At 46.3% G+C, this 27,922-nt stretch overlaps 2 protein-coding genes across 18 annotated transcripts in view; one reads left to right on the top strand and one right to left on the bottom strand.

Annotated features, from left to right (window-relative positions):
* Nucleotides 1-27,922, top strand: part of noc2l (NOC2-like nucleolar associated transcriptional repressor) — an 88,216-nt gene that overhangs the window by 22,888 nt on the left and 37,406 nt on the right. Inside the window, exons 2-3 of one of the 3 annotated variants that reach the window (XM_088617202.1) lie at nucleotides 18,065-18,144; nucleotides 18,558-18,668. Coding sequence is in view for 2 of the 3 variants with exons in the window: in XM_088617199.1 (XP_088473325.1) it covers nucleotides 27,177-27,193 (17 nt within the window). In the remaining variant the exon portion in view is untranslated. Of the gene's footprint in view, nucleotides 1-18,064; nucleotides 18,145-18,557; nucleotides 18,669-27,075; nucleotides 27,194-27,922 lie in introns of those variants that run through there. The other 2 variants (XM_088617200.1, XM_088617199.1) reach the window with 2 other exon arrangements.
* Nucleotides 369-27,922, bottom strand: klhl17 (kelch-like family member 17). Of its 15 annotated transcripts, none has more exons than XM_088617204.1 (15): nucleotides 27,686-27,922; nucleotides 17,516-17,727; nucleotides 17,321-17,431; nucleotides 16,291-16,552; nucleotides 15,236-15,304; nucleotides 14,077-14,198; nucleotides 12,957-13,178; nucleotides 9,389-9,505; nucleotides 8,977-9,190; nucleotides 8,063-8,207; nucleotides 7,053-7,220; nucleotides 5,781-5,869; nucleotides 4,748-4,821; nucleotides 3,405-3,586; nucleotides 369-3,032 (listed from the first exon to the last, which is right to left on the bottom strand). In XM_088617204.1, exons 3-15 carry the CDS (start codon nucleotides 17,399-17,401, stop codon nucleotides 2,804-2,806), a joined length of 1,974 nt encoding a protein of 657 aa, XP_088473330.1. In that variant the 5' UTR covers nucleotides 17,402-17,431; nucleotides 17,516-17,727; nucleotides 27,686-27,922; the 3' UTR covers nucleotides 369-2,803. The 15 variants fall into 15 exon arrangements, with proteins under 15 accessions (XP_088473330.1, XP_088473339.1, XP_088473331.1 ...); XM_088617213.1 differs by having other exon boundaries at nucleotides 17,321-17,378; nucleotides 17,510-17,727; nucleotides 27,686-27,921; XM_088617205.1 differs by lacking the exons at nucleotides 17,516-17,727; nucleotides 27,686-27,922 and adding exons at nucleotides 26,306-26,398; nucleotides 27,073-27,198.

The following is a 27,922-nucleotide window of genomic DNA, read 5'->3' as shown; positions in this document are numbered from 1 at the left end:
ACAAGGGGGCAGGGACGGTACCTCACAGGATGGCTGTCGGAGAATAGAGAATAACCCCCCCCCCTTTAGATGTTATTAAAACGTTTGCTCAGGATTCAATGAGACTTTGTGATTATCATTAATATTTCTGTCCCCGGTTAAAGATCAAAGCTAAAAAGATGTATCCCTGGTTAAAACAAACGTGACTCACCTCTGGGTATAAATTAATTTAAAATGTAAGCTTAGCTGACATCTAGTACGTGAAAAATAATCTTTCAGAATTGAAATGTTTAGAATGTTTAGAATGAGACCTGTGGTTTTTCCCTGTAATTATTTCTTGTCTTTAGAAGACCATGTCTTCGGACAATGACATTCACGAACGTACTGTGTTCTTGAAAAGAAAACCACTTTTATTTCACTTTACACATTAGTGTGTATTGCTCTTTTTTCTTTTTTGAACCATAGTGCAAAGTTCAATAAAAGATTTCACATAAATATGCTCAACATAATTTACATATAAATAAACAGTACACTTCACATGTGATCATTATAACTCAAAAAGACACTATGACATCAACATTAAGCAAACATCCCATCAACTTTTTTTTACGCAAAGAAAAAGGCCACAGTCTCTGTATTTTGCACTGCATTCCAAGGTGCGGTGTTACCCTGAATAAAGAAAAACATACAATTTAACACAGACTGCTCTAATTTAGTAATATGTATACTAAAAGAGAAAACAAAGTCAGTTAAATATTTTTTTTGGGCATGTCTGTGCACTACCACAGTGAATGCTGTCACTCCGAACTTATTTTCCCCTAAGAGTGGTTTTGTAAGAAAGCCAAAAAGCTTTAGAAAAAAAGGAAAAAGTAACTTTGTAGGAGCTTACAGACATACCACACACTTTGCTACATTTCTACTTAAAAAATGTTTTAATCAGAACTGTAAGTACTAAGAACAAACCCTGGCCTGTTCTTTGGAGAGTCCTATGCAGTTCTATGGTCATGCTAATCAAAACATCTCCCTGCAGAGTGTCACTGTCGTGACTCAATTACATCCTTAGTTCAGGAGACCTCACCATGTGTGAGAAATTGCTGACTATTTTTAATATCAGGGATGTAATGTTACGAAAGCCAAAGAGACACTTCATTTGTAATACTTCTGGAGTGCGTTCGAAAATAAAGTGACATGCTGGTTAAAATACACGTGAGATACATCATGAATGAGTATTCCTTTACAACAGCTCCACTATGGTTTACTTTCTCCATCAGTAACTGAAATGAGCAACCTTGCACTGACAGATGGACAGGAACTGCAGATCTGATTGCACATAGACATTAAATGTGGACCTGCTAAACATTTTTAAATGAGACGACAGAAAAACAGGATGTTACATTTGTGTACGAGCAATATAGTTAACTAAATTAATAAAAAGCAGTCATTTCATACTAATAATGCTACTGAAATGTCTGCTTTTACCAATTTAACATGTAAACCAGGGAAAAAATAAATAGGAAAATGTTGTCTCCCCCCACTATGCTACATCTTTCCAAGACAGAAACTGTACATTTATATCTTTATTATCAATTCAGTAAGTCTCATTAAATGTAAAAGTCTTTATGATCCATAAATCTCTTTCCTACAGCATTACCCAGGAGTATACAAGTCAGTAACGAAATCTCTAAACTTTACAAGTATAGATACAGTATGTATATGCAAGTTAATAAATAATGTTTCAGATATGTCCTTTCTCAGACCTGAATTAAATATATGTATATACACATCACACAGTAATAGAGATTTTTATATTTTTCTTCTTCTTCTTTCCTTAACATTCATACCTTTACAAACATCAAAAAGAGGCTGGCACATCCTTAACACTGCTGTTACAAGCTACTGTACCAGACGATCTAGAGGAGTCAGTTGGCCTGGTCTTGTTCGCAAACTTCATGCTGTCCCATTTCTATGGCAATATGCAAACCTGCCTTTAAAGATCACCAACTACCCACAATAGCGAACACTGTTCCTTTTGTAATTCCTGACTATTGTTCTGAGTTGTTGTCTGTGCTGTAAGTTATAAAAATCATATAGGGCATGGTGTAGTGCACTGGGATTGTGTTTTATTGTTTTTAATGGCTGTTGAGACTTGACTCGGCCTGGTCATCACTAATGCTACCACACCTGGCCAGTGATTGTGGGTGTGCAGTTAGTCATTAGACCTCAGTGCTGGTCCCGACCAGGTGTGAAGTCCCGGTGCAAGTGAGTGTGGAGCTTCTTTCAGTCTTGTCCAGTGTTTATCTGCACTGGACCGTACCAGCTCAGACTCCTTGTGGTCTCTCAAACTGCTGCGAAATACCGCCACCTACCTGGGCATGGCGATACTGCAGCCAACAAGTTCTGTAGAGAGGACAAAATTTCAGTAAAAGCATGCATGGCAGAATCAGCCAGTCACTGCTACATTCCTAAGTAGGACCATTCATCTTACTCTCGTGACATTCATTTAAAACGAACAGATATTAAAAAAATAAGTAAATATTCAGGACTACAGTACTTGTAAATGATGACGCGCACAGCGGCTTTAAGAGCCAAGTCGACAGTGCCTTCCAACAGAGGCAGTCGTCTTCCTCTTTATCTGGACTGTGACCTGTCCGAGGAATGCCTCGAGTTGTCCACTTAGGGCAGCCCGCGCGCCCGAGCCGCGGAGGACCCCACGGCGCGCGGCGTGTGTCCCCCTCCACCCCCCCGCCCCCCGTCACACGGAGCAGTTCCGCCTCTTGGCCAGGCAGGGCAGGCCGGCGGAGGCGAGCCGGGACTTCACTCTTTGTCAAAGGCTGGTCGAGGAGACGGAGAGGGTGGGGGAGGACGGCGGGGGGAAGTTCAGCAGCTCCAGGACGGCCACGCCCACGCTGCTGCGGCGCGTGAACATGCACGAGGCGGCCATCCACTTGTTGGTGCGGGGGTTGTACTTCTCGATGGAGTTCAGGCTGGAGCTGCCGTCGTTGCCGCCCACTGCGTACAGCCAGCCGTCCATCGCCACCAGGTCGTGGGTGCTCCTGGGGGGGGCAAGAGAGAGGGGGGCTAAATTCGGGGACACATGGACTGAGGCACAGCACAGCTACTGAGAAGCAGGCCCTTGTAACCCTGGTGCAGTCACCGATGGCAGCTTCACAAGCTTAGCTGAGGTTTTCTGTCAGGAGACCATAGCACAGACTGTGGTAAACCTGCGATGGGAATTCATGGTAAATTTACCAACATAAAGTTTAATATTAACTTCTGCCAGATCTCACCAGACTCCTACGTCTGGTTCCTCCTGTTGAGCTGCCAGAAAAATAATCTGTCATTATTTATACTGCAGACTATTGCTCCACCGTGTGGCACTACCAGAGCTCATAGGCAGGACCCTGTAGTGCAGGCCGCGCAGGTACCTTCTGATGTTCATGGGGGCCACGCTCTCCCAGGTGTTGGCTTTGTAGTTGAACCTCTCCACGGAGTTGAGGCAGCTGGTGCCGTCGTTGCCCCCGGCGACGTACAGCATCCCCTCCAGCACGGCCACGCCCGCGCTGCTGCGGCGGCTGATCATGTTGGCGACAGACGTCCAGGTGTTGGTCTGGGCAGAGAAGGCGGGGTGGCAGTGAGGGCCGGGGGGAAGTTATGTGGCTTCTCTACTGCCACACCGGTGATTGTGTTTCACAGTCTTTGAAAATACCCGTGCGGCCCATACCTACATTCAGCCTGTGCGATTCTTAGGATTCTCTAACCCAGGGTCTCCTGCGGACTGGAATCTTGGTCTGTGTTTGGGCTAAACACAGAATTTCGCAGTGTGTGTGAATTAAGTATGGGCTAAACACAGAATTTTACTGTGCATATAAAATAAGTTGCATTTAGATCTGTGAATCTTGCTCCTTGTTAGAATGTGGTGGTGCTCATCTCTGTCTTCGTACATCATTTTTTAGTAGAACTCATTGCATTTATAAAATGTTCCTCATCCCAGGGGATCTTAATATGCTTCACAGACAAGGGGGGACCCACTTCATCCACCACTGAGGTATGCCCCCCACCTCGATGACACACAGGAGCCCCACTGCACAGCAGATGAGGGGAGGGAGACTTCAGGCAGACCAGATTGTTCAAACCCAATGAAGAATTAAGCCAATACAGCAGGATTAAAATCCCTTATTTTATGAACACTGACTTGGGATCTTTAACGACCAAGTAGTCATCCAACAGGTGGCATCCCCTACGATATGATGTCCCTGTACACCGTAATGGGGCAGTGGTTTGGAAATTCTGGCCCAGAGCGTAGTGTGACTCCTACTGGATCACCAGAACCACTGGCAGCACCAAACAGGTTCTACAGAGGTTATCAATCCTAATACTACAGCAAGAGCATCCAGTGGAATTCCTGGAAATGTTTGCAGTGTATGTTTCCGTCACATTCCTCTCACGTTTACATTCCCAAATTACCCAGGTGTTCTGGTAATAAAGGCCTGTAGGGAGTACAAAACCCAACCAATATTCCTGGCTCCTGAACCATGGATATTCTAACCGCATCAAATTCATCTCTGTGGGATGCAAAGGATTAAATTGATCTCTTAATTAAATTCATTTCTGTATGTGGACCAAAAGGAGAGGTCAGCTCCTAATACTGAGACAGGTGGGTTTTTTTAAGTCTGTTATGGACAGAGTCCAAAAAGGAATTAATTTGTATAACTGTTGGCAGTAATGAAGGGTGTATTCAGGTGATGACTGCCTGTGGTCATATCATTACCTGAGGGTCATATTTCTCCACTGTAGCCAAGTGTGAAGAACTGTCATATCCACCCACAGCATAGAGATTCCCATCTGTAGAGAAACAAAAGAAACCACATATGGAATTAAGCCGCTCTTTGCAAGCACTGTCAGATGTATTTACTCATTTCACACACAGCCCTCCCCACCCCAGCACCACTCTTTCTGAATGCAATTCAAAATATGTGCCTCTTCCAAATCGATGCCAAGTCTTCTTGTTTCTTTGGCAACATTCAAAGAGGTGAAATGTCCTCTCAGCTTTACTGACAGGAGGATAAAAAAAGGGCGGTGGGGTGGCTCTCTGGCTCAGGATCTGCACCCGTGGCTGGAAGGTTGCCGGTTCGAATCCTGCAGCCGGCAGAGGAATCCTACTCCGTTGGGCCCCGGGGCACCTTAACCCCAGCTGCTCCAGGGACGCTGTACAATGGCTGACCCTGCGCTCTGACCCCCAGCTGCTCTCTACCTGTCTGTGTGTCTTTGTCTCATGGAGAGCAAGCTGGGGTATGTGAAAAGACGAATTCCTAATGCAAGAAAATGTATATGGCCAATAGAGTGATTTTATCTTAATAGGGTTTACAGCTTTAACTGAGGGCCGTGATCACTCTGTCCACCAGGGGGTTCCTACCTTCCACCTTACCACTGGAGAATAAGACTTACTATCCTTCTTACTTCTGAGTCTCCTCAGAAGACCAAGACTTTCAATTTAAGTCTGTGCACTCTTATAAGACAACCACCCTTCACTCAAAGATCTTGTATCTTTTGTTCATGGTTAATCCAACCTCATTCCATCCTACACACCTTTAAAAATTAAAGTAACCTAAAACAGCATATCCGACTTACTGTGCTATTAACTACAATTTTCTAGAATAAAAGCCTTCAAATAAAACACAATTTTAAAAAAGTATGAGGATAATTGACTCAATTTTCGAAATTTGAACAAAAGCTAAGCATTGTAACAAATGGGGTTCCAATGCAGTTTTCAAGGTCTTTATATTTGTGGTCTTCACACTGACCTAATGTTGCCACCCGGACGTATCTCCTCCTGGTGCTCATAGCAGCGATGGACGTCCAAGTGCCTGTTAAGGGGTCGTACCTTTCAGCACTGCAGGGAGAGGAACAGCGCAGAGACCCTGTCATTGTGCAGTCAGTGTGGCAGCGCTAACAGATACAGGGTGCAGAGAGCTGGTCAGTGTGGCAGCGCTAACAGATACAGGGCACAGAGAGCTGGTCAGTGCAGTCAGTGTGGCAGCGCTAACAGATACAGGGAACAGAGAGCTGGTCAGTGTGGCAGTGCTAACAGATACAGGGCACAGAGAGCTGGTCAGTGCAGTCAGTGTGGCAGTGCTAACAGATACAGGGCACAGAGAGCTGGTCAGTGTGGCAGCGCTAACAGATACAGGGTGCAGAGAGCTGGTCAGTGTGGCAGTGCTAACAGATACAGGGCGCAGAGAGCTGGTCAGTGCAGTCAGTGTGGCAGCGCTAACAGATACAGGGCACAGAGAGCTGGTCAGTGTGGCAGCGTTAACAGATACAGGGTGCAGAGAGCTGGTCAGTGTGGCAGTGCTAACAGATACAGGGCACAGAGAGCTGGTCAGTGTGGCAGCGCTAACAGATACAGGGGGCAGAGAGCTGGTCAGTGTGGCAGCGCTAACAGATACAGGGTGCAGAGAGCTGGTCAGTGTGGTGGTGCTAACAGATACAGGGGGCAGAGAGCTGGTCAGTGTGGCAGCGCTAACAGATACAGGGTGCAGAGAGCTGGTCAGTGTGGCAGTGCTAACAGATACAGGGCGCAGAGAGCTGGTCAGTGCAGTCAGTGTGGCAGCGCTAACAGATACAGGGCACAGAGAGCTGGTCAGTGTGGCAGCGTTAACAGATACAGGGTGCAGAGAGCTGGTCAGTGTGGCAGTGCTAACAGATACAGGGCACAGAGAGCTGGTCAGTGTGGCAGCGCTAACAGATACAGGGGGCAGAGAGCTGGTCAGTGTGGCAGCGCTAACAGATACAGGGTGCAGAGAGCTGGTCAGTGTGGTGGTGCTAACAGATACAGGGGGCAGAGAGCTGGTCAGTGTGGCAGCGCTAACAGATACAGGGGGCAGAGAGCTGGTCAGTGTGGCAGTACTAACCGATACAGGGCACAGAGAGCTGGTCAGCACAGTCAGTGTGGCGGTGCTAACGGATACAGGGGGCAGAGAGCCAGTCGCTGCTAAGCAGGCTTGTCATGTGTATCCTACATGTAATACAGTGCTCCCCCCACGCAGCACCAGAAAGGCTCGGCGAAGGCATACCTGTTCAAACAGGAAGCTCCGTCGTAGCCCCCTGCAGCGTAGAGCAGCCCGTGCAGCACAGCCACGCCCAGACAGCTGCGCCGCGTTCCCATGGAAACCTCAGGCTGCCAAGAGTTGGTCACGGGGTCGTATGACTCCACAGTGGCCAAGTCTGAGGTGCCGTCGTACCTGAAATAAGCAAGAGCCCGTTAAGCCACACAAAGACATGACCTAGGAGCTCTGCAGCAGGGTTCTACCTGTACGTGACATTCTCCAAACCACTAGAGGGAGCTCTTGTGAAAAGTTAAAACACTGAACTCCAGCTATTTTTAGCACAAATGACTTACGTCTTTCGTGGGTGTTTTATCACGACTTGGTTAAGAGGAAAAATAAAATTCTGGATGTTGTGTTAAAAGCGTGTGTCCTTGCAGTGCATTTGCCATGCAGTGACTTATTTACATGGAATGCGAGATCAAGAGTTATCCTGTAAAAGCAATCTGCTGAATGGTTTTTTACTCAGAAGTATTATTTTTAATTCAGTGCACAGTATAGTTTTGGTCCTTGTAGGACTTAATGTCCTAAAGATATTTCTTCCAGCAGAGCTTTTGTTTTTCGTCCATCTTATAATTGCTTTATCCAATTGTGGGGGAGCCGGAGCCTATCCCAGCATGCAACGGGCGCAAAGCAGGGTACACCCAGTCTATTGTCGGGCAGGCAGACACAAACACGCACACACTCTTTTCCCAGAAGCCTATTACCCAGAGCACCCGGAGGAGACCCACACAAACAGGGAGAACATATAAACTCCACACAGACAGCACCCCAGGTCCAGAACTGAACCCAGGGCCCCAGCGCAGTGAGGCAACCACTGCATCACCGTGCTGCCTTTTTATTTACCTAATTAAACTAATCATGGGCCTGATCAGACAACTTCGGCTGTGGATGATTCAGGGAGACCTGAAAGCTGGACTGGAATGAGGCTACGTGCAGCAGACAGCAGGTCAATGGGGGAGCAAGCCCTGCCCTCTTACCCTCCGACGGCGTACAGCTTGTTCCCAATGGCGGCCACGCCCACTCTGGCTCGCCGCGTCGACATGGAAGCCACCATATGCCAGCGGTCGGTCCGCGTGTCGTAGGCCTCGCAGTCCCCGTGGATGGCGAACAGGCTGCCCCCCCCTGCACACAACGACACCCCAGTCACTCTCTGCCTGGCACACCTACGGGCCCTGAGGCTGAACACGCAGCGGGGGTCTCATCACGAGCCTCTGCCAACATCATCTCTCTTAGGACACGGCTGCATCATGACCAGTCACTGAGCAGAGCGGAGTCAAGCAGAGTATCAGAGACTTCAATAACCACGCACCTCCTCTTAACTCCGAACTCCAAACTGCAGTTACAAACCACGCCTCATCCTGCTGGGATTGCAGTGGGCGGAAGATGCCATCTGCTACGAATTCTGTAATTAGCCACTGGGTGGACTTCGCCTTTAGGTTTCTTCTCATCTCTTTACAAATGTGGAGTCTCCAGTTAGTTATTTTGTGTTAAATTCACGTCCAAGTTAGGAACCGCTGAATGTTTGTTCAAGACCCAGCTCCCCAGTGGCGATTCCACAGATTCTGCAGAGCCATTCATTAACAGGACACACTGCCGGCTCGCCAGCGCCACCCGGTGGAGAGGAGAGACCCCTCAAGCTTAATTACTACTAATGTCTGGCTGAAACAATCATTTTATTTTGGTTTTAAATGCAATATGTAAGAGAGTTTAGCATTTAGAAAGTTAAACTGTATTTGCCACTTGTGGACACAGGTCACAGATCATAGGTCACAGCAATGCTACCCAGGCGCGAACTAGAAACGTTTGGCTCACAACCGACGCTCAACTTGCACTCCAAGCAAATCGCCTTTCCCGATGGGGCCTAAGGCCAGGTTCCTCCGTCACCCCTTACCGACGGCGAAGAGCACAGGGCTGGCACCTTCGCAGCGGCGCGGCCGGGTCCGGCTGTTGCTCAGCACGCCGCGCTGCTCGGGCATCAGGTGGTACTTGAGGGCCTCGATGAGCAGGTCCTTGCACTCCGAGTGGTGCCGCACCAGCAGCTCCGTGTCCACGTTGCTCATGAGGAAGTCCCGCGTCAGCAGGGGCAGCCGCACGCACTTCATCAGCTGCGGCACACGGAGACAGAGGGCACCCCCTTAGCCTCTGACCCCCCAGGCTGCGCCGCTTTGAATCCTGGGAGGTCAGCGCCTGAGAGAAAGTCGCTGGGAGCAAGGTGTGAGTTCGAAACACTGGATAAACGACACACGTTGCTCTTTTCCCCCAACATGGGGTATTCTAAAGTCCACTCCTGGCCTGGGACTCACCCTGGGAACGTGCTGCCTGCGCCCGTCGATGTCGTGCTTGACCCAGCTCAGCACAGCTCTGTAAACCTCCTCCTCCGAAGGGACGTTCAGATTGTCACTGGAGATCAGGTCAAGCACCTGGGCAAAGAGGCACACTTGAGACGTACTGCCAAAACCCACAACGCCCTGTGCTTCCACAGGCCTGGGTCTGTCCACGATCTGGAGTATGGTGTAATGGACTTTTATGGGGACAGATATACCTCCTTGTCATTTTCTAACCGCTTTATCCAGTACAGGTAGGTTAATTGTTACGGGAAAATTGTGTGGACGTGTTGGTGTCCGTCTGCCCTGCAATGGACTGGCATTCCGTCCAGGTTGTACCCTGTCCTGCCTTGTGCCCGTTGCAGGCTGGGATAGGCTCTGGCTCCCCATGTCTCTGGACTGTGGGAGGAAACCAGAGCCCCTGGAGGAAACCCACACACACTGGGAGAACGTACAGAAACCCCAGGCAGACAGCGACTCAGGCCCACGCTACACTGTGCACTGTGCAGTGTGCAGTCTTTCACCCTCATTTATTATTGCTTGGCACAAACATTATAACTTCATTATCTATTATTACGTAATTAGAGTATTGCATGCTCCTCCTGGTACTAAGTGGTTGATGATGTCACTGAATCCCAGCAGTGAAACTGCACCTGTGACAGGTGACTGGATAATTTTAAATTAATTTTCATTAATAATTCTTAATCCTGGGAACTGGACTGATTGTTTTAAATGTTGCTAGGATATGGTATTTGGGTGTCTACTATAGAAAAAAGGGAAAAACAGTGCCATTAGACAATAAAACAGAATAGAGAGTTCAGTGTGTAATGATAATGTATATTAATCTTAGAAGACTCTTAAATATGTCCAACAGGGTTTAATCATGCGTCAGCAGATTTAAGGAATTCATCCAGAGTGAATTTACAGTGCAGCACAATTGAAACAACTTGCTGTGGATTTAGAGGCAGGGATGATGAATCACAGTGTCGTGATAAATGGAATCACAACGCGTGCTGCTAAGTGGAAGCAACATCTGTGCACAGAGTGCCTGGTCTGCATTTGACTTCATTAACAATCCCAGAAATCACAGAAAAGCATTTTTTATTTGGCTCCATTCAGAACCGAACTAACAGTAATATTAGGTGTGTTGTACTCTTGGCTAAGTGGTCTGAAAATTTACCTTTTAAAAAGGAAAGTGAACATGGAAATACAGGAGACAGCAGCAGTAAGAACCTGTAACTTGTTTATTTTAACTCGGAACTGCAGTTTTAAAATTCCTGAACGCTTATCTTTTCATAAACATTTCGGTGACGTAGAGCTCCAGAACACTGATTGCCTTGCATTAGACGAAGGGGCTGCGTAACTTTATAGATTATGTCAGAAAAATGAAAACGAACTTGTCACTGCAACGGGACCGGGGGTCTTCTTAACAGTTTAAAAATAATAATAATCGCAGCAGGTGCCTTTAAACCGAAGCCTGTCATGAAAGCCGAGTCCTCTGGTGGCGCTGACACGAGGGGCAGTTCTTGCGAGAGGAAGAAAAGACGCATCTGTCAGCTGTTGCTAGGATACTGGTTGGCTGAGAAGCACGCAGAGAACACAACGCACTTTCAGTTGCTTCACGCATGGGAGAGGGAAGGGACAGGGAAACCATTGAACATTTTGACGAAAGAGGGGGCGCAGGGGGTTAATCGGACTCGACGATGCCCCCGTGGGTGATCCTTGTACCCCTTTTCTTTTATTCACAACCGGGGGAGGAGGAAGGTCTCGCGGCGTGCCCCCTCGCCCCTGGGAGCTGGCACTGCTCCCGCGGAGAGCGGAAACAGTCACGAACGGCGAGAGCACAACACACATCCGCCCCTGCCCCTCCTGCCTGGCCTCGGGTAACAAAACAGAACCGTCTTCCGAAAAAGGGCTGTCTCTCTCTCTCTCGGGGAACAGGGGGCCCCTGTACCCCTTGAAGCTGCTCTGGATGTTGAGTTCTTATTGTCTGCACAGCTGTGGCAGTGGAACTGGAAAACAACGGGACCAAGCCTGTATTCTGCCATGGTTCCCTATATCGGCTCCAGCATGAAGATCAGGAAATGTATTAAGTGGTTTCTCCTACGCCTAAGTGTACGTTGGGAAAAATCAACTGGCCAAAAAAGCTGCCTGCGATGCTCCTGCCATGTGGACTAATGTGCCACTGAAGTGGTCTGGTTTTCTGCTACTGCTCTCTTCTGTAAGTAGGTCATGTTCTCCAAGATCTGACTCACCAGAGCTCTGCCAGCACAAGCTCCACATGCTGTTGTAGGTCTTGGATCTCAGACGCCTTTCATTATTATTGGGTTGGTTCTGCAGCTGTAGGACAGAATGTAGAAAGACCATCCTGGAGCTGTACCTTCATTAAGCACTTCTGGGATCTGGTCATGCTTCAGACAAGTGTTTTTTTCTCTTCACTGTTTTCCTCACTTGCTTTGAAATTATGTCCTTTTAAAATTGTACATTGTGCTCGTAAGACTCTCATTTAGAAGGTGGTGTACAGTTCTGGACTTTTATGTTACAAAATTAAATATTTCTGCTCTGAAACTGCCCCAGAGGAGAGCAACATGTGCTCCTGGGCTTGAAGGAATATCCCATTCTGGCAGCCTGGAAGAACTGAACCTCCTTAGCCCTGAAGACAGAAGAATACGAGGTGCCTTTGATTCGAGCATTCAAAATTGCCAAAAGAACTAACACTGTTGACACCAGAGACTTCTTCAGGATCAGCAAAGTACAAACTGGGACGCAATAAAAAGTATGGCGAAGAGCATTTTAAACTGGGAACGAGAACACCTTTACCCAAAGGTTTGTGGAAATCTGCATCAAGCTATCCAGCCAAGTTGTCAAAGCTTCATCCATGAAACATCCTTGTTTGATGACATCTTGGGGTCATTTAGCTACCAGCGGCAAAATGAACTGCATGGGCCTCCTCTCGGCTCTGTAAACATTCTTATGTTAATGCAGCTGTATTCTTTAACATTGGTTTAACCCCTCTACCTTGTGTGTGTGTGGGCATAACTGCAGTTTTCCTACATGAAATTAAATCAAAACTTAAAAGCAGAATTCTGGCAACTTTGCAGTGATTACCGTGGGTAACCTGAGCCCCATACTGAAAGGTTCCTTTCATGTTAAAGAGGATAAAATCATGATCCCTTAATCTCCATTCATGTTTTTGTTTTCTTCCCCAGGAGTCCAAGTAATACAGGAAAGCCTTAAAGCCCCCAAACCCTCAATCTGCACTCTCTCAAAGGCTCGTCAATGTCTGGCCCTTCTGAGCAATAACAGAAAGACACCTGTGCCCTCCAGGGTGCTGTCCTGCCTCATGCCCTGTGCCTCTGAGACAGTCTGTAGGCTGATGTGACCCGAATAGGTAATAATCCATGGATGACACAACATTTTCTTTACCGTGTCATGCTTTGCAAACGCGCGTAGAGTTCTCGAACAAGACCAACGCGGACATACGCTGTCAGCTTAAACGTCGCACGTCGACGGGCACAAGCAGGCAGGAGGCAGGCGAGGCCTGTACCTGTTTCAGGGGCAGCAGCATGAACTCCTCCGTCTTGGAGACCTCCACGAAGTGCTGCAGGACGTACTTGTGCGCCGACTTGAGCAGGTCGCTGCAGGAGTGCGTGTCCGCGAAGCCCCGGATGCCCAGGCAGTTGGAGGGGTCCAGCTGGCTGAGGAGGAACTTGCAGCAGGCGTCCCGCACGCCGTTGAGCTGGAGCAGGCTGGCAGCGGGGAGCAGGGTCTGCGAAGGCAGATGAGGGAGAGGTGAGGGGAGACCAGGGGGAGCTCAGCCAGCAGGAGCCTCTGCTCAGAGATCAGGATTGCTCCTGCGCCCTGGCAGGGGTGAACAACGTGCACTTAATTCGCTTTCACTTCTCTGTTCGAGCTGATCACTCATTATTACAGCGAATCCAGTGAGAAATACTTGTATATGAAGCAAGCTGTCGTCTAGGTTGATTCCAGGATCTTGCTGACAGAATCGCCAACCCCCTGCCCAGCAGTTCTCAGCTTTGTTGCGGTGCATACGTTCATAAAACTGTACTGGCATTGAGACAAGCACCCCCCCGGCCCGGTCAAGGGGGGAGAAGCGGGCCTTTCTCCAGCGCTCGGCGTTGTTGCTATCCTGTGGACGGAGCTGTGGGAAAGCACTGCAGAACACACAGTGTACGCAGCACCACTGTAAACTGTACATCTTAATTATCACCGGACATCACAGCACAGGCCTGAAGTCACACTGGCAGAGATTAAACACGCCAGCTTTAATGTAAAAAGGCGGCAGACCTATATCTACGAATGCAATGTATTAGTCAGAAGCCATAACAATGTCTCCTCCCAACACAGAGCACTGTATGAAACTATGATTCATCCCGGAGTGGAAACAGCAATAATTGTGATGTGTATCTTTTCTGGCTCAAGGGTTGGCACTGTCCCAGATGATGGCTTAATTGACTACAGCGTATGCTGTTTGAATGGCGAAGTCATGCCCTCTGATACTGAATGTGCTGGATCCCTCAGCAGTGAGCTGTCCGCCTGTCCTGACCTGCCCACTGTCCACCCACCAAATATCCCCATCGTGAACATCCATCCACACAACAGGGGAACGCTGTTCTGTTCCTTTAAACGACAGAAACGGTGCACACCTGGACGTTGCCCTCTCCCACCACGATCTCAGCAGTGTAGGCGTACTGCACCAGCTGCTCCAGCGCCTGGGGGTCGATGTCGTGCAGGGTCACGTGAGTTTGCCGACTCTCTGACATTTCGCCTGTGGAGGCAACAACAACGACGACAAGAACAGAAAAATGCATCAACATTACAAGCTGTAAAGAAGACCCGTCAGGATTTTGTTTTGGTATTATTTAGTTAGATACTGCACATCCACTCACAGGCCAGAATATTAGGAATGCCCATCCTCCCCCCCCCCCCCCCCACACCCCCCAATTCTCCATTCCTACCGAGAACTGGTGAAACACGCAGTTCAACCCCACTCACCTTTTCCCTCATCACGGCCTGAGCTGATGAAGACCCTGTACGGGGTCGGGCTGCAGGTGTGCATCGCGTGTCAAGCCAGGTGTAAGTGATCACTACTGCTTACAGAGGCCCAGCACATTACTGACTGCGGGACTTATACCTTGCCCCGTGAGTGTACACTTTGGCTTCTGCTAGGGATCAGGCTTTAAGACACAGCATCTTTTCATGCTGTGTCCCGTGACCCAGGAGCTCGGCTTCCTAGTGACCCCGAACCCACTTTTGGAGAAAGGTACCTGCCACTATCTTGCTTGCATACAGGACCAGGTTATGAGTGAACCCTCAGGAACTGCCTTTGTTTTAACACAGCCTTTATATTTTGTTTAGGAGAGAGGAGTGGCACTCTATTTTTAACATCAGTCGACTTCATGAACAATACCGTTCAGTACTGGATCTGTGGAAGTCTGTTTCAAATCACAAATCGCCAGGAATTTTGAAACTCTGGATGCCTTTAAACATTTCTTTTTTTTTTAAGCTGCTTGAAGTGTATATTTGTGTTTTGTTAAATTTTTTTAATTTTCTGTAGCACCAAGAGCACTTTAAAATTAAATTTGCTCTTTGTTCCTTAGGTCTTTGTCATACAGAGATCAAGCTGCACGATACTGCTGGGTTATAGTGTCAGTAAGCAGACACTGTAAGAAAATCCTGCTCTGCTAGAAAGGTCTTGATCCCCAGCAAAAGCCCTAGTACCTAGAAGACAAACTTCCAAGATACAGGCAGATACACATGCGCCCCAGTTCTTCAGCAGCCCCTGTGCAGAGGAAAGTGACATACCCCAACACTGCTCTAGATTGAGGTGCAGGGGGGAGGGGGGGAGCAGGGAAAGACACCACACCAGGTGACCTACGTCATGAAAGAAAACAAAACAGAAGAATGGCAATGAAAGGGAAGCAGGAAGTAAAATTCTAGATAAGCTACACACAAACCCAGGATCAAGGCCGTAAGAGGCTCTCCAATCCGAGCACAGAATTAGACTGCATGAGTATGGAGCAGGTAGGCTTGCTGACATTAGCGTAAAATGCTTTTATAGGGGTCTTGGATGGAACATCTGCCATTATACTAATATGTTGCATTAAAAGTCATAGATCTGTGCCGTTGCTCATAAAGTGGAATAACATGGGTAAGTTAGGATAGTGAAATAGCGTGGTAAAGATAGTGGGATTATGTGGTTGGGATTGTGGACCAGCATGGTTAACGTTTGGGATTATGGGTTTAGGAAAGCAGGAATTTGGACTTGGAACTGAAAGGTTATGGGTTCAAGTCCAAGGTAAGGCACTGCTTATGTACCCTTGAACAAGGTGCTTCACTCAGACTGAATCAGTACAATACCAAGTTGTATAAATGGGTACAAATACAAGTTGCTTTGGACAGAAGCAACAGCCAAATCAATATGAATTATTTTAATCTGCAAAAAAATGCACTATTCTTTATGAACAAAGAGCACCTTCCATTTAGAAAGCATGCTTGCTGGTGGTATGAATCTGTTTATCGCACTGTAAAAAATATATCACATAAAAGATTTCTTATTTCAAGAAGTGCATGCCATCACATGTTAGCAAGGAAAAGCAAAAACTGGGGAGCAGCAAGGAAACAGCGTGATCCATTTTGCATGTCACAAGCAGAAAAACAATTCTGGTAACTTTTGTCTTGAGCGAAATTACTCAGAACTGTGAAAACAAGCCTTAAAAAATATCCAATATCTGATGATGACAGATAACACAACCTGCAGCTCATAATAAAGCCTGGACTGGATTTAACCACTGTGCAACGGGAGTGCTACATTTTTGAGCCCCACACATCAGTAAACTGTAGCACCATGGGGTACCTACTTGTGAACATGGCGTGGAAGTAGGGGCTGCAGGAGGCCAGGACAACCTTGTGGGCTTTGATTTCCTTGGTTCCCACGTGCAGCACGATGTCACACAGCAGACCCCTCTGCCGCATCCTGTTCATGGACACGAAAGAGTCATGGTAGTGGCGCTTTGAGTTGTGCGAGACGCTATGCCCGTCGCGGTTCAGGAGCTGCATTCCTCCCTCCATCATGGGGCTGCGGTCGGGGGCTTTATCCTTCCCTGGCCTCACTCTCTGCGACTGCAGACAATCAATCGATTGATTAAATTCACAAACACAGCAGAGCACATGAAGCAAAGCAACAACGCAACGTCCTTATGATGGTTTTCCCGGACATACAGTACCATGCAAAAAGCAGAAAAAGTAAAAACACAGTCGTATATTGGTAAAAAAAAACAGCTCCAGCATATCAGGATGTTTCACTGCGGTAATCTTTCTGAGTGATCTGCACAGAGACCTTAATGCTGGAAACATAAACAACACTTCCACTGTTTTCCTGCAGATACTCACACCCTGGTCTTGTTCTGATTGTTTTACCTGTTACCTAGTGACACCAGCTGGCAAGCAGATTTCTTTGGTAAGCAGGGCCAGTGACATAATACTGCTGTATAGGACAATTCTGAATGGAGTACACTTGTCCCCAGTGAGCAGAATCCTAGTGCTGGCAATTACACCAGTTAGCCAGATTTGAAAGCCACAGACTCTAAACACGACATCTGGAATTACCCACGTACAGTTGTCTTTCTTTTCAAGGTAATTTGATTTCTTTTCTCCAGACCTTGACAGTTTAAGATGGGGGTGGGTGAGGTGGTGAGGTGAAAACATGCTCCTGTAATTACGATACATCTCCGAATTTGTGTTTCAAATAGAAACCCAATTATACAGAGTATTGTTCAAAACATGACTTTGATCTTTAACAATTGATTTCCAGGCACTGAATTAATCAAAACAAAGGTGTGCACTATTGAAAGGTGAAAAAGTATTGAAGCAAGAGGTTTATTTTTATACCTGCAAAATCTGCAGTTTTATTTTCGTTTCCACCAGATCCGAATGCTCTGAATAGGAACTAGAGTTTATAATGGAAGCCATAGATAAGGCTTACGAAGAGAAATTTGGATGCTGAGAATAAAAGGAATAATAATTATTGCACTGTATACACGTCATAATATTATTAGCTGTAATGCCTTAATACATTACCCCTACATCATGACAGCAACAGATCCAGAATCTGGACTCGCCACGACACAGGATTCAGTTAGTCTTCATAACCAGCAAAATGTATCTTATTATTGATAGACTGCATGTTCATTGTTTTGTCTAAAAATAACCCCTTGCAGGGATTTTCGCTTTTCTTGCTCAGGGAACACCGTGTTCAGCTTTTACTCCCACACAGGCAGGGCTCACTGTACTGACTCCTGCAAAAAAAAAAAAACACTATAAAAAATGAATCGCCTCTCACAGCACCCACTCACAGCAGACCGATAAGGTGGCGTCTAAAATAGACAGCCCGTTTTTTTCTGTTATTTTACTGCTTTATGCAGTTATGCTGCTGCTGTGGACATGTTAATGGGTACATCGTGTTCTTCAGAGGCTTGGGAGATTAATGATGAGCAGGTGGGGGTGGCTGGACCTATGGGGAGGCCAGTTTGGTGACACTTGAAGCTGTCTTAGGAGCCATGATGGGCACACATTTAAAAGAGCATTTAAAAAAAAGATTTCTAGCATTAACTTGTTTTGTTTTTTATTGCTTAGGGGAGGGGCTCATGGAGATTCCAAAGAACGTGAGAGCTTCTCCTTTTGAATCTTCCATGACGTCCACATCTTATGCAGAGGTAAGCGCTGCCCACTGTCAAAACGCCTCCCCATGCTGGGTGCAGCCTCACCCATGAAACTGTCTCACCTGAGTGTAAGGGGAGCAGGAAGGAGCATCATCAGGCGGCTCAGCAACATTCAGGTGCAGAGATCACGCTCAGGTCATGAGCTTTGAACAGGTGGTGTTTAATTGGGAAAGTTGAAACTAATGAAATAGCTTACCACTTATAGTAAACTATTACCACCTTAACAAAAAACTGTGAGGATGATAAATATAGGAGAAAAAATAAAGTATACTACCAAATATTGATTTAAGTTTGTGAAAAATGTGTTTTCTCAAGTCGCTTAGGATGAAAAGAGACCCATTTTGCTGAGTCAGCTGACAGAAATCACACCTCTTTGCTCATGTGCTTTCTTGATCTATTATTCATAGCACAAAGCACCATGTTTCTAAGGACAGACGACAATGAAATGTGAAATGTGTGCCACAGAAAGAACAGAAATGGAGATGTGGAATTTGAAGAAAAGGACTCCAAGTGGCCAGGTAATTGGCTCCCTGTCTAGCAAGCCTCTTAGTTCTTCATGTAGAGCAAACAGCACACAGTGTGTATACCGTGCTAGCCTGTGGATGGCAGTTAGTCTGTGAAACTAATCACATAAGGTAATTAGACCTATCGGCCGAAGTGCCACCAGGATCCATTTTCTTTGAATTCAGCACATCCAGCTGAGGTTTCTCTTGCTCTCACAGCAGTGTCCTTTTCGCGTGGGGCTCTGGGGTCGTTTTTGAAGCACTGAGCATAATTGGCTCCCCATAATTGTGAAGGTTAATTATAAAAAAACGCACGATAAGCGGGAGGCAACGTAGTGAAATCCACCTATTACGTTATTTCTGTACTTTGGCACAGTCTTTACAAAATGTTTTTTTATGCAGGGCTAGAAAACTGGAGCAAATAGCCATTGAAGCCATGCTGCCAGTTCACTGATCACTTCCCCTCACTTTCTTCCCTCAGCGCAATACCCTCCCAGTCCTCCCAGTAAATGTAACCCAACAAATCAAACTACTGAAATAAGGGGGACAGGGCATGACGTGGTTGACTTCTGCCTGGCTTGGGGACCTTTAACAGTGTGCAGGGGCTATTGAAGGCAGGGGTGAATGGCTGTGATTTCATGCTGATTAATTCCCAATGAACAGTGTTTCCTCCATGACCTTTTCAGAGGTTATCCAGCACACTGTGTGCAGATGCCTTGTTGCTGCCAACTGATCGGTGCCCTTCATTTTCATTTTGTTCAAGCGATGACCTATTTTAAACCCATCAGTTGCTCACTTTTTTTAAGTACCAGCAGCTGTGTTTTCATGCGGTGGCTTAATTGCAAACTTCAGACATTCTGTCAGTGCACTGTGCCATAGTTTTCCGTGACTTCGGTTGGACATTTCATTGTTCATCTCTGTGTTGTGCAGCTGTTGCAAGAGAGAACATTTATTTGCCTTTGCAGCTACCTATGCTTAACACCTGCTGTAAAATATCCCATGCCAATTTAATAAGTGCTTACGGTTCCAGTACAAAGAACGGCTTTTGCTTTCATGGCAACACTAATGAGAATGAGGGAGGTATTGTGCCCCCATGTAACCGCTGTTAGGAGGGGTCACTAGGTAGGACTCCCCTTGGGGTGCACTGGTGTAATTTGAGGTGTCCATCAGTCGAATCAGAGCTACAGTGCAGGCCAGGAGACCTTCACTGCCAGCGGCAGGGGGTGGGCTTGCTTGTGAGACGTGGCTGTGGTTTGCTGGAGCTGCAGTAACAGTTATGTAAAGGTGCTGTACATTATGGGTGATTTCAGTCATGCATTAAGCTTAACTCAGCCACTTGCAATGTGTGCTTCCATGCGTCTTTATTAAGCTTGGTTATCTGCAGCCTATAGCCCAGAGAACAGGATTAACCAGGTGTTGGCAGGCACAGACAGTCAATGTCAGGAGCAATTTCTGCTTGCCACGCTCAAACAAGAACCTCGAGATCGGGTTTTGGTCTGTGCAGCTCAACAGCACAACGTTGAGTGCTGAAACACAGTATTGCAGTGAGTACAAATCATTGTTGAGGTGAAAGTTTTTTTTTTTCTTTTGTAAGTGCTTGGTTGCCAGGTTTGATTGACCGTAGTAGTGATAGTCTTTCTGCAAATCGCTGTAGCGCAGCATCACAGCGCAGAGAAGGCTGGGCGTTTCTGTGGACAGGGGGGACAGTACAGTCCTGGTCCAAGCCCATCTGTTTCGAGCTCTGCAGCAGTTTCCTTTCAGGGGCGACAGCTATGGTACGTTCATAGGTTTCAAAAAACCCAGAGATTACAGGGGAAAAAATATTCTTCAATTATTAAAACTGAACTGCACGAGCAGATCCAGCCCCCATGTCGTTTTTTAACATTTGCAACACCTACGCTGTCTGGCTCTGGGATTTCATCAGCTTACTCAACTGCTCTTCTGAAAACAGCCGGACCAGCACAGCAGGTCACAGTTTACGATGACGAATTTAATGTGTTCTGCTTTGGTTATTGAAAAAAATAAAAGAAAACAGAGTAATGCATGGTTTTCAAAAGCACAAAGTTACTGCTCTAGGTTCCAGAGAATGGCAAAAGGAAAATGTATCAACATTGATCAGGTTTTCGTCAGTGTGGTGGAAGGGAAAAATGTCAAACAAATTGTTAGAAAAGTAATTAAAAAAAACGTAATAATTAATGATAATAATTGCTTACACTTATATAGCGCTTTTCTGGACACTCCACTCAAAGCGCTTTACAGGTAATGGGGACTCCCCTCCACCACCACCAATGTGCAGCCCCACCTGGATGATGCGACGGCAGCCATAGTGCGCCAGAACGCTCACCACACACCAGCTCTCAGTGGGGAGGAGAGCAGAGTAATGAAACCAATTCATAGATGGGGATTATTAGGAGGCCATGATTGGTAAGGGCCAATGGGAAATTTGGCCAGGACGCCGGGGTTTCACCCCTACTCTTTTCGAGAAATGCCCTGGGATTTTTAATGACCACATAGAGTCAGGACCTCGGTTTTACGTCTCATCCGAAGGACGGCGCCTGTTTACAGTATAGTTTCCCTGTCGCTATACTGGGGCATTAGGACCCACACGGACCGCAGGGTGAGCGCCCCCTGCTGGCCCCACTAACACCTCTTCCAGCAGCAACCTTAGTTTTTCCCAGGAGTCTCCCATCCAGGTACTGGCCAGGCTCACACCTGCTTAGAATTATGTTTTAAAAAATAAAGGGATAGTATGTTAAAATTGTACAATCGTTAGTAAGAACTCATTTAAGAATATTTTGAACAATTCGGGTCACCACCTTGCAACAAGACATATCACTGCTGTTGAATCAGAACACCAGGGGTTGCATTTTGGGGCTTAAAGGAATTCCCTACACAGACAGGTTAAAAAAACCTCTTTCAATCTCTTTAGTCAGAGAAGACTGCAAGGGGATCTGATCCAAGTATTCAAAATCCTCTTGCATTACAGACAGGGTCAACCCAGTGGAGCACTTCTTTGCTCCATTACACTGGCCTTGTTCAGGATTCAGCTGGATGAGCCACATGGCCTCTTATGTCAGTATAGGTGGCAGTGGTAACACTGCGAACAGGCATTGCAAGCCAAGTATTATTTCTAGTATATCTCCCTTCAATAAGCTGACATTTTGTAGACTTTCATAGAACACCAGTTTAATACTCCTGTAATCCAAAAGTGTTGAGGCTGTGCTAATTTTTTTTTTAATTCTAGATTAAAAAGCTTTTTCAATCCTTTAGAAGTATAATCCGGTCTGTAGTTATATGAGATGGGCCAGGCATGGGGAGGGCTAGCTACAATCCTTTTAAAAACACAGGAAAAAAAAATCTGATATCACACAGGAGCAGAGTGTGGAGTATTTTGCACCCACATCTGGCTCTACATAGTACACAAAAGGAGCCTTCACCATCCTGAATATCAGACTATAAAATCAGAATTCTGTAGGAAGCAGAACAGGGCACCTGAATGGTACATCACTGTGTGATGTAAGTTTGGGTCACTGCCTGTCTAAGACATGCTGAGCTCAGTGTCGTATTATGTGCAGCTCATGGTGTCCCCACGGGTGACATCAAATTATTTTAGCGGTGTTTCTCCTCACTGAGTGCAGAGCCTGCCCTCTCCATGTTGGGGCAGAAGAGGCACAGATAACCCAAGTGGAGTACCTCTCTACAAGTACAAAAATAAATTAAAAAAGGTAGAAAAAAATCTGACGTAGTTTAGGGTGACCTGATCAAGACAAGGTGGGATGGGGAGTCGTACACTGCTATCTGAAAATCTCAGATGGGAAACCTAGTGGACAGTGGACGAAAAATAAGGGAGCAAAAATTAAAGCTAAGTAAAGACTTAAGACAACAGACTACTCAGAGGTATAGATGAATGCATATTGGTAAATGAAATCGTAGTTACTCCAACAAGAAAATATTTGACAGAAATTAAATAAATTACACAATAGCTACTCTAACAAGAAAATATGAGGCAAACTTTTATTCAGATTTGGAAGACTTTAGAAGGGTTTCATCTCTGAGAATTTACCATACTGAGCAGCAGTTTGGTACAGAATCATCTCGGGGAAGCATGTGTGTTATAAGGCCTGAAATAATTTAAAATAGGAGAAATGCGGACTCTTAATAGCATAATTTATTCTTAAAAACAAAGCTCGCCTACACATTGCCAGCAGCTACAGTATATCACCCTGCAGTTCACAGCTGGCAGCCCACTGAAGCTCAGCAGGTGGGAGCCTGGCTAGTACCTGGATGGGAGACTCCTGGGAAAAACTAAGGATGCTGCTGGAAGAGGTGTTAGAGGGACCAGTAGGGAGTGCTCATGGGGCTGACAGGGAAACTATACTGTAAAAAGGTGCCATTCTTCGGATGAGACGTAAAACCGAGGTCCTGACTCTCTGTGGTCTTGAAAAATCCCAGGGCGTTTCTTTACTCTCCTCTAAAAGAGTAGGGATTTAAACCCGGCGCCCTGGGCAAATCCCTCCTGTCCTTTACCTCCTACTAACCCCCGTCTCTGAACTGGCTACATCACTCTGCTCTCCTCCCCACTGAGAGTTTGGGTGTGGGGAGCGTTCTGGCGCACTCTGGTTGCCGTCACATCATCCAGGTGGGGCTGCACACTGGGGGTGGAGCGGTGGGTTCAGATTACCTGTAAAGCGCTTTGAGTGGAGTGCCCTTTAAGGGCTCTATATAACTGTATTGAATTCTTCTTTTTCTTCTTATTAGCACACACACCAGCTCTGTAGGGTGGCTAGCAGGTTATTGAGAATGCTGCTCCCAGCATAAGCCCTCCTCGTCAAGCTCCTGATCAGCTGATGCCACCCGCTGATTAAATTTTACTGGTTGCACATTGCGCATTGACGGCAAATGCATTCTGGGAGGTAATAAAGCGCTGCTCAAAGCCAGTGCTTTATATCTGGAGTAACAGGCTTCTTAATTAAACCATAAAGATACTTGCCGGTAATTTGGCGTGAGCAGGAACAGGTGTCTGACCTTGATAGCAGTAATTATCCATCTTGTGTTAAATAAAGGAATAAGGGAAATGAGAAATGATGGGAACCAGCCCCATGCCTCTTTCCTGGAGATCCGTAGCTCAAGAATGGAAGGAAACAATAAGCTAGTCTTTTGGAGCACAGGACACAGTATAGCCGTTCTGCCTGCTGTGAATTATTGGCCGTCCTCAGGATACTTTGACAATGGTACAAACAAAAGAAAAAAGCTAGAGTTTGTGTCTTTGGCTCTCCCAAATGGGTTTGCTGCCTGAGATAAATCTGTATAGAGGACAGAAACCTTAAGAGCATTCATGCTGAAGAGCAACTAGACCCACAGATTGAGAGCTAAACTGTATTAACAGGATTCAAACCTGTTATCATAGCAGAAAACGCAAGTGGAGGTTGTGAATTAACCAGTGGCGCTTATACAGTATATTGTAATTTCTGATTGTGTATAGCATGTCAAAAGACTTTTTCCGAGCTGTTTACATACTGTATACAAGCAAAGAAAACCACCTAGAGTTGCAGAACTGCATAGTCACTTCCATTTGCAAAGACAAATAAATTTATAACAAACTGATCTTATGTATTTATTGCAGTTTAACAAATGTGTAGTTTAACAAATGGGTCACATTTATTGAAGATGGAGCGTATTTATCCTTTTGCCTGCAGCTGTCTGTAACTACAGGAAAGGAAACCAGTCATTTTCATACCCTTCTTAATTAGCATTAGGAATCGACAGTCAGGTATTATTTTAAAAAGCTGACATGTATAGGATAGCATGTAAGCCATCTACAACAACTGTTGGGTTTGGTGTCGGGACTGTTTTTGTTTTTCCCCAAAAGAGCTTCGCTGGTTGCTAATAACCACATGCGGCGCGGAGAGATTAAGTTTTGATATGAGTTACATAGCTCTGTCAGAATGTCTGTAGCAGGGGCGGCCAGCCCTGATCCTAAAAAAACACAATTCTTCGGATACCCTTAAATAATCAATACGCAACACACGTAAGTTTTGAGCAGTTTAGTAAATTAACTGGTTCAATGAGGTTAGAAATGGCCAACTGTTGTCCCTGAGAGCTAAATTGGCTGGAATTGTTATTTCAAATGATTCTGACCTATTACACTAATAGAAATAATCACTTGCTTAAGTAGTCAAAAAGGAAATTATTGCAAAACTTTAAAGACCAGTGATGGCTAATGATAGCAGCCTGCAAAACCAATCTTTGAAATGTGCATTTTAAAACCTGAATTGTAACTGCTGTAGGAAGAGCCGTCCTTTGCACAAGATGTTAAAGCTGAGTACTTGGTTATTAAAGATCCCATGGTACTGCTTGTAAGAGTAGCGCTGTTAACCACAACTCCCTAGCTTAATGCACACGTCTAACTTATATTCCACCGGAGCAGTGTTTATTTTGTGTATTTTGTATTCAGATGTTGACAGTGGTGCAGCTCTCTTGATTGACTGGCTGCTACTCAGGTTTCTGTGGAGTGTGAATTGTCAGGCTGGTGCATGGCACGGCTGGTGAAATCCCTGCTATGATTCCTGTTGCCAGCTCATGGATTCGTGTAGCAGTGGCCAACACTCGAACCCTGACGCTCGTGGGGACCTTCCAGGCTGCAGCCCAGCAGCACTATTTTTTACACACAGCAGTGGGGGGGGGGGGCTGGATCTGCACTGTCCTAGCCATGCATGTCGAAGCTCATTTCCCTGGGTCTTTCAAATAATGAAACCATCACGTCTCATCTCACACCTGACACGATCGGCCCCCGTGTAGCACCAGAGGTGAGGTTTACATATTCATTAGCTCCCCTGCCCAATAAACGCTCCGCTGCATGTAATCTGAGTCGGAGAAGGGGGATAAATTATTTACAGGAGCTGAGCTGACGAGAGGCGACTGCGAGGTCCGACTCGGGATGCCCCACTGGCTGCACCCAGGACCAGTTCCAGATTGTACTCGGTCTTTTAATAAAACTGAGCAGGTGTCCTTAGCGCGCAGGACAGACCGGCACTGTGTGATCTGGGGAGGGGGGTGGCTGGACAGACACAGCAGCTACTACAAAGCACAGGCAACCCCCCCGAGCTCTGGCCGTGCAATGCACAAGCCTGTTCAGGCACAAGCAGAAGCACTAGTGCATTGCTTACACAGCAGAAAATCGGCCAACTGGTGTTCAGTCCCTTACACACAGCCTGCAATGCAATGCCATAGAGCTGGGAGTCGACCAAAAGCAGTCCCCCAGCCCCCTATCCTGTGAAGTACCCAGGCTTATAGGTTTCTCTGTAAAGTGTGTTAGATGCAAAGAGAATGAAGGAGGTATCCCCATCAGTTTCTGCTGTCCTGTTTTAATTTTTCCCCCTTTCCACAGGTGTACTGAATTATGTCTACACATCTTTGCAAAGATGTCTCTATGATAAACAAGGGGAGGCCTTTTCAACACCGCAGTTGTAAAAAGCATCGTCTGCTATCAGCTCTTGAGCAATTATTTTCTCTTTTATCCGCTGCCTTAAAAAAATGCACACGTCTTATATCCTCTACTGAGCCATTCGTTTTGCTTTTGCAGTGCTATTGCAGTGGAGAGAACAGCACACCGTACACCCGTTAGTGTTTCTCAATGATATTGTTCTACTTACATACATATGTCAGTGGAGTCCAGTCATTGCTTGAACGCCTTTCCGTATGGTAATTCCTTTTCTTAGCACCTTATCTGCAGTCGACACCCCCTCCTTTTCATTCAATATTCAATAAAAAAATAATGTAGTAGAGCTCTGATTCCTGCAGTCACATATTATCATGACCCAGCTACAGCGCGGTTTTTTTTCCCAGCAACACCAGCCTATGTTATTAGCAAGCTACACATTTCACGTACAGTCACCTTCTGCCATCTGCACACATTACAACGTAACCGCCAAAGACAGAAGAGCACTAAACACTTTAGTGCTGATGTTGACGTAGACGCAGGCAGCACGACAGTGTTCCGTCCATTTAAGGAGGTTATCTCACAGCGGCTGGACAGCTGTTCTGTTTCTCTCACCCCCCCCAAACAAACCAAACAAAAACAACGTGAAGCAGAACGACAGATTAAGATCTCGCCCCCTCTAACATTACGTGGGAATAAAGCGATGAGGGTAATTTTAAAATATCCCAGCGCTGCCCGCATGCTTCAGTATGCCTTCCACAGCAGTAAGGCACGTGACAGGTGTGCAAGCGGGGTTAGACCCCCCCCTCCCTCTGCAGCCTGGATCACCCCCATCCCCCCGTGAGGGGGGCCCACCTTGAGTGAACCAAGGCTACTGACATTACGGCACTATATAATCAAGGACGTTGACGTCATAGCAGGAATCCTGCTGATCTCCAGCCAAAGCCACACTCGCGCGGGCAAGACGAAGGAGATGCGAACCTTAACAGCTGCACAGCTGGATTCGTCGGCGCTGTGCAGAATGATGCCAGTCGGTTACACTGCGCCCACCTGCGCAACCGTGCGGGATACTGGTTTCTGCTGAAATGCGTTTAAACTGCAAGTAGCTATTTTTGTCTTACAGGAGTAGAGTGTCTTTTTAAAGTGATCATTACGGCCTGTCCCAGCGTCGTGTGTACACGTTGTTAACTTTTATTACGTTTAGGACTCATCGTTGCTGCTGTCGCCGTTAACGTTACTGGACCTACTGATACGAAGGTCCGAGATGATTTGGAGATACCAGTTTCCCCATTACGAGCCAGTATGATACTGAATTGTGCCTCTTTTTGGTGATGTCAACCGACACTTCAAAGATGAGTTTACACGGCTTGTTCGCCGCTCCAGAGCGGTCAAACAGACGTGCTGCTTATTTCGTATCCTTGAAATCCTAAACAACGTACACTAACAATTCAGAGCATCGTTCAAAATTAACTCCTGTCCCTTTCCAGCAGCCCCTCAAAATGTACCGATACCTCTTCGTATAAATGTCCACACACACAGACAGATTGCATTCGTTTCAGAATTATCTTTCAATAACACTTTTCTCCAAACTCACCCGGAGTTTCTTCGTCGCAGCACGGAAGCCAAATCTTTTGTGTGTGTCGTTTTCCAGCTTTTAAAAAAAATATTTCATCAACGACTTGTGGAAAAAATATTATACAAACGTCTGTTTTACGTTTGCGTGCAAAAAAAACGAGGATAATTGAAAAGGATTTAGTCCTTTGTTTTGAGCCTGCCGGAAGAGAGCCCATGATAACACATCAACACCAACACAGCAGCGTGATGCAAACTA

This window comes from Lepisosteus platostomus, chromosome 23, assembly GCF_059453375.1.
Source record: "Lepisosteus platostomus isolate fLepPlt1 chromosome 23, fLepPlt1.hap1, whole genome shotgun sequence".
Classification (NCBI taxonomy): Eukaryota; Metazoa; Chordata; class Actinopteri; order Semionotiformes; family Lepisosteidae; genus Lepisosteus; species Lepisosteus platostomus.
This window is presented reverse-complemented; position numbering and strand designations above follow the sequence as displayed.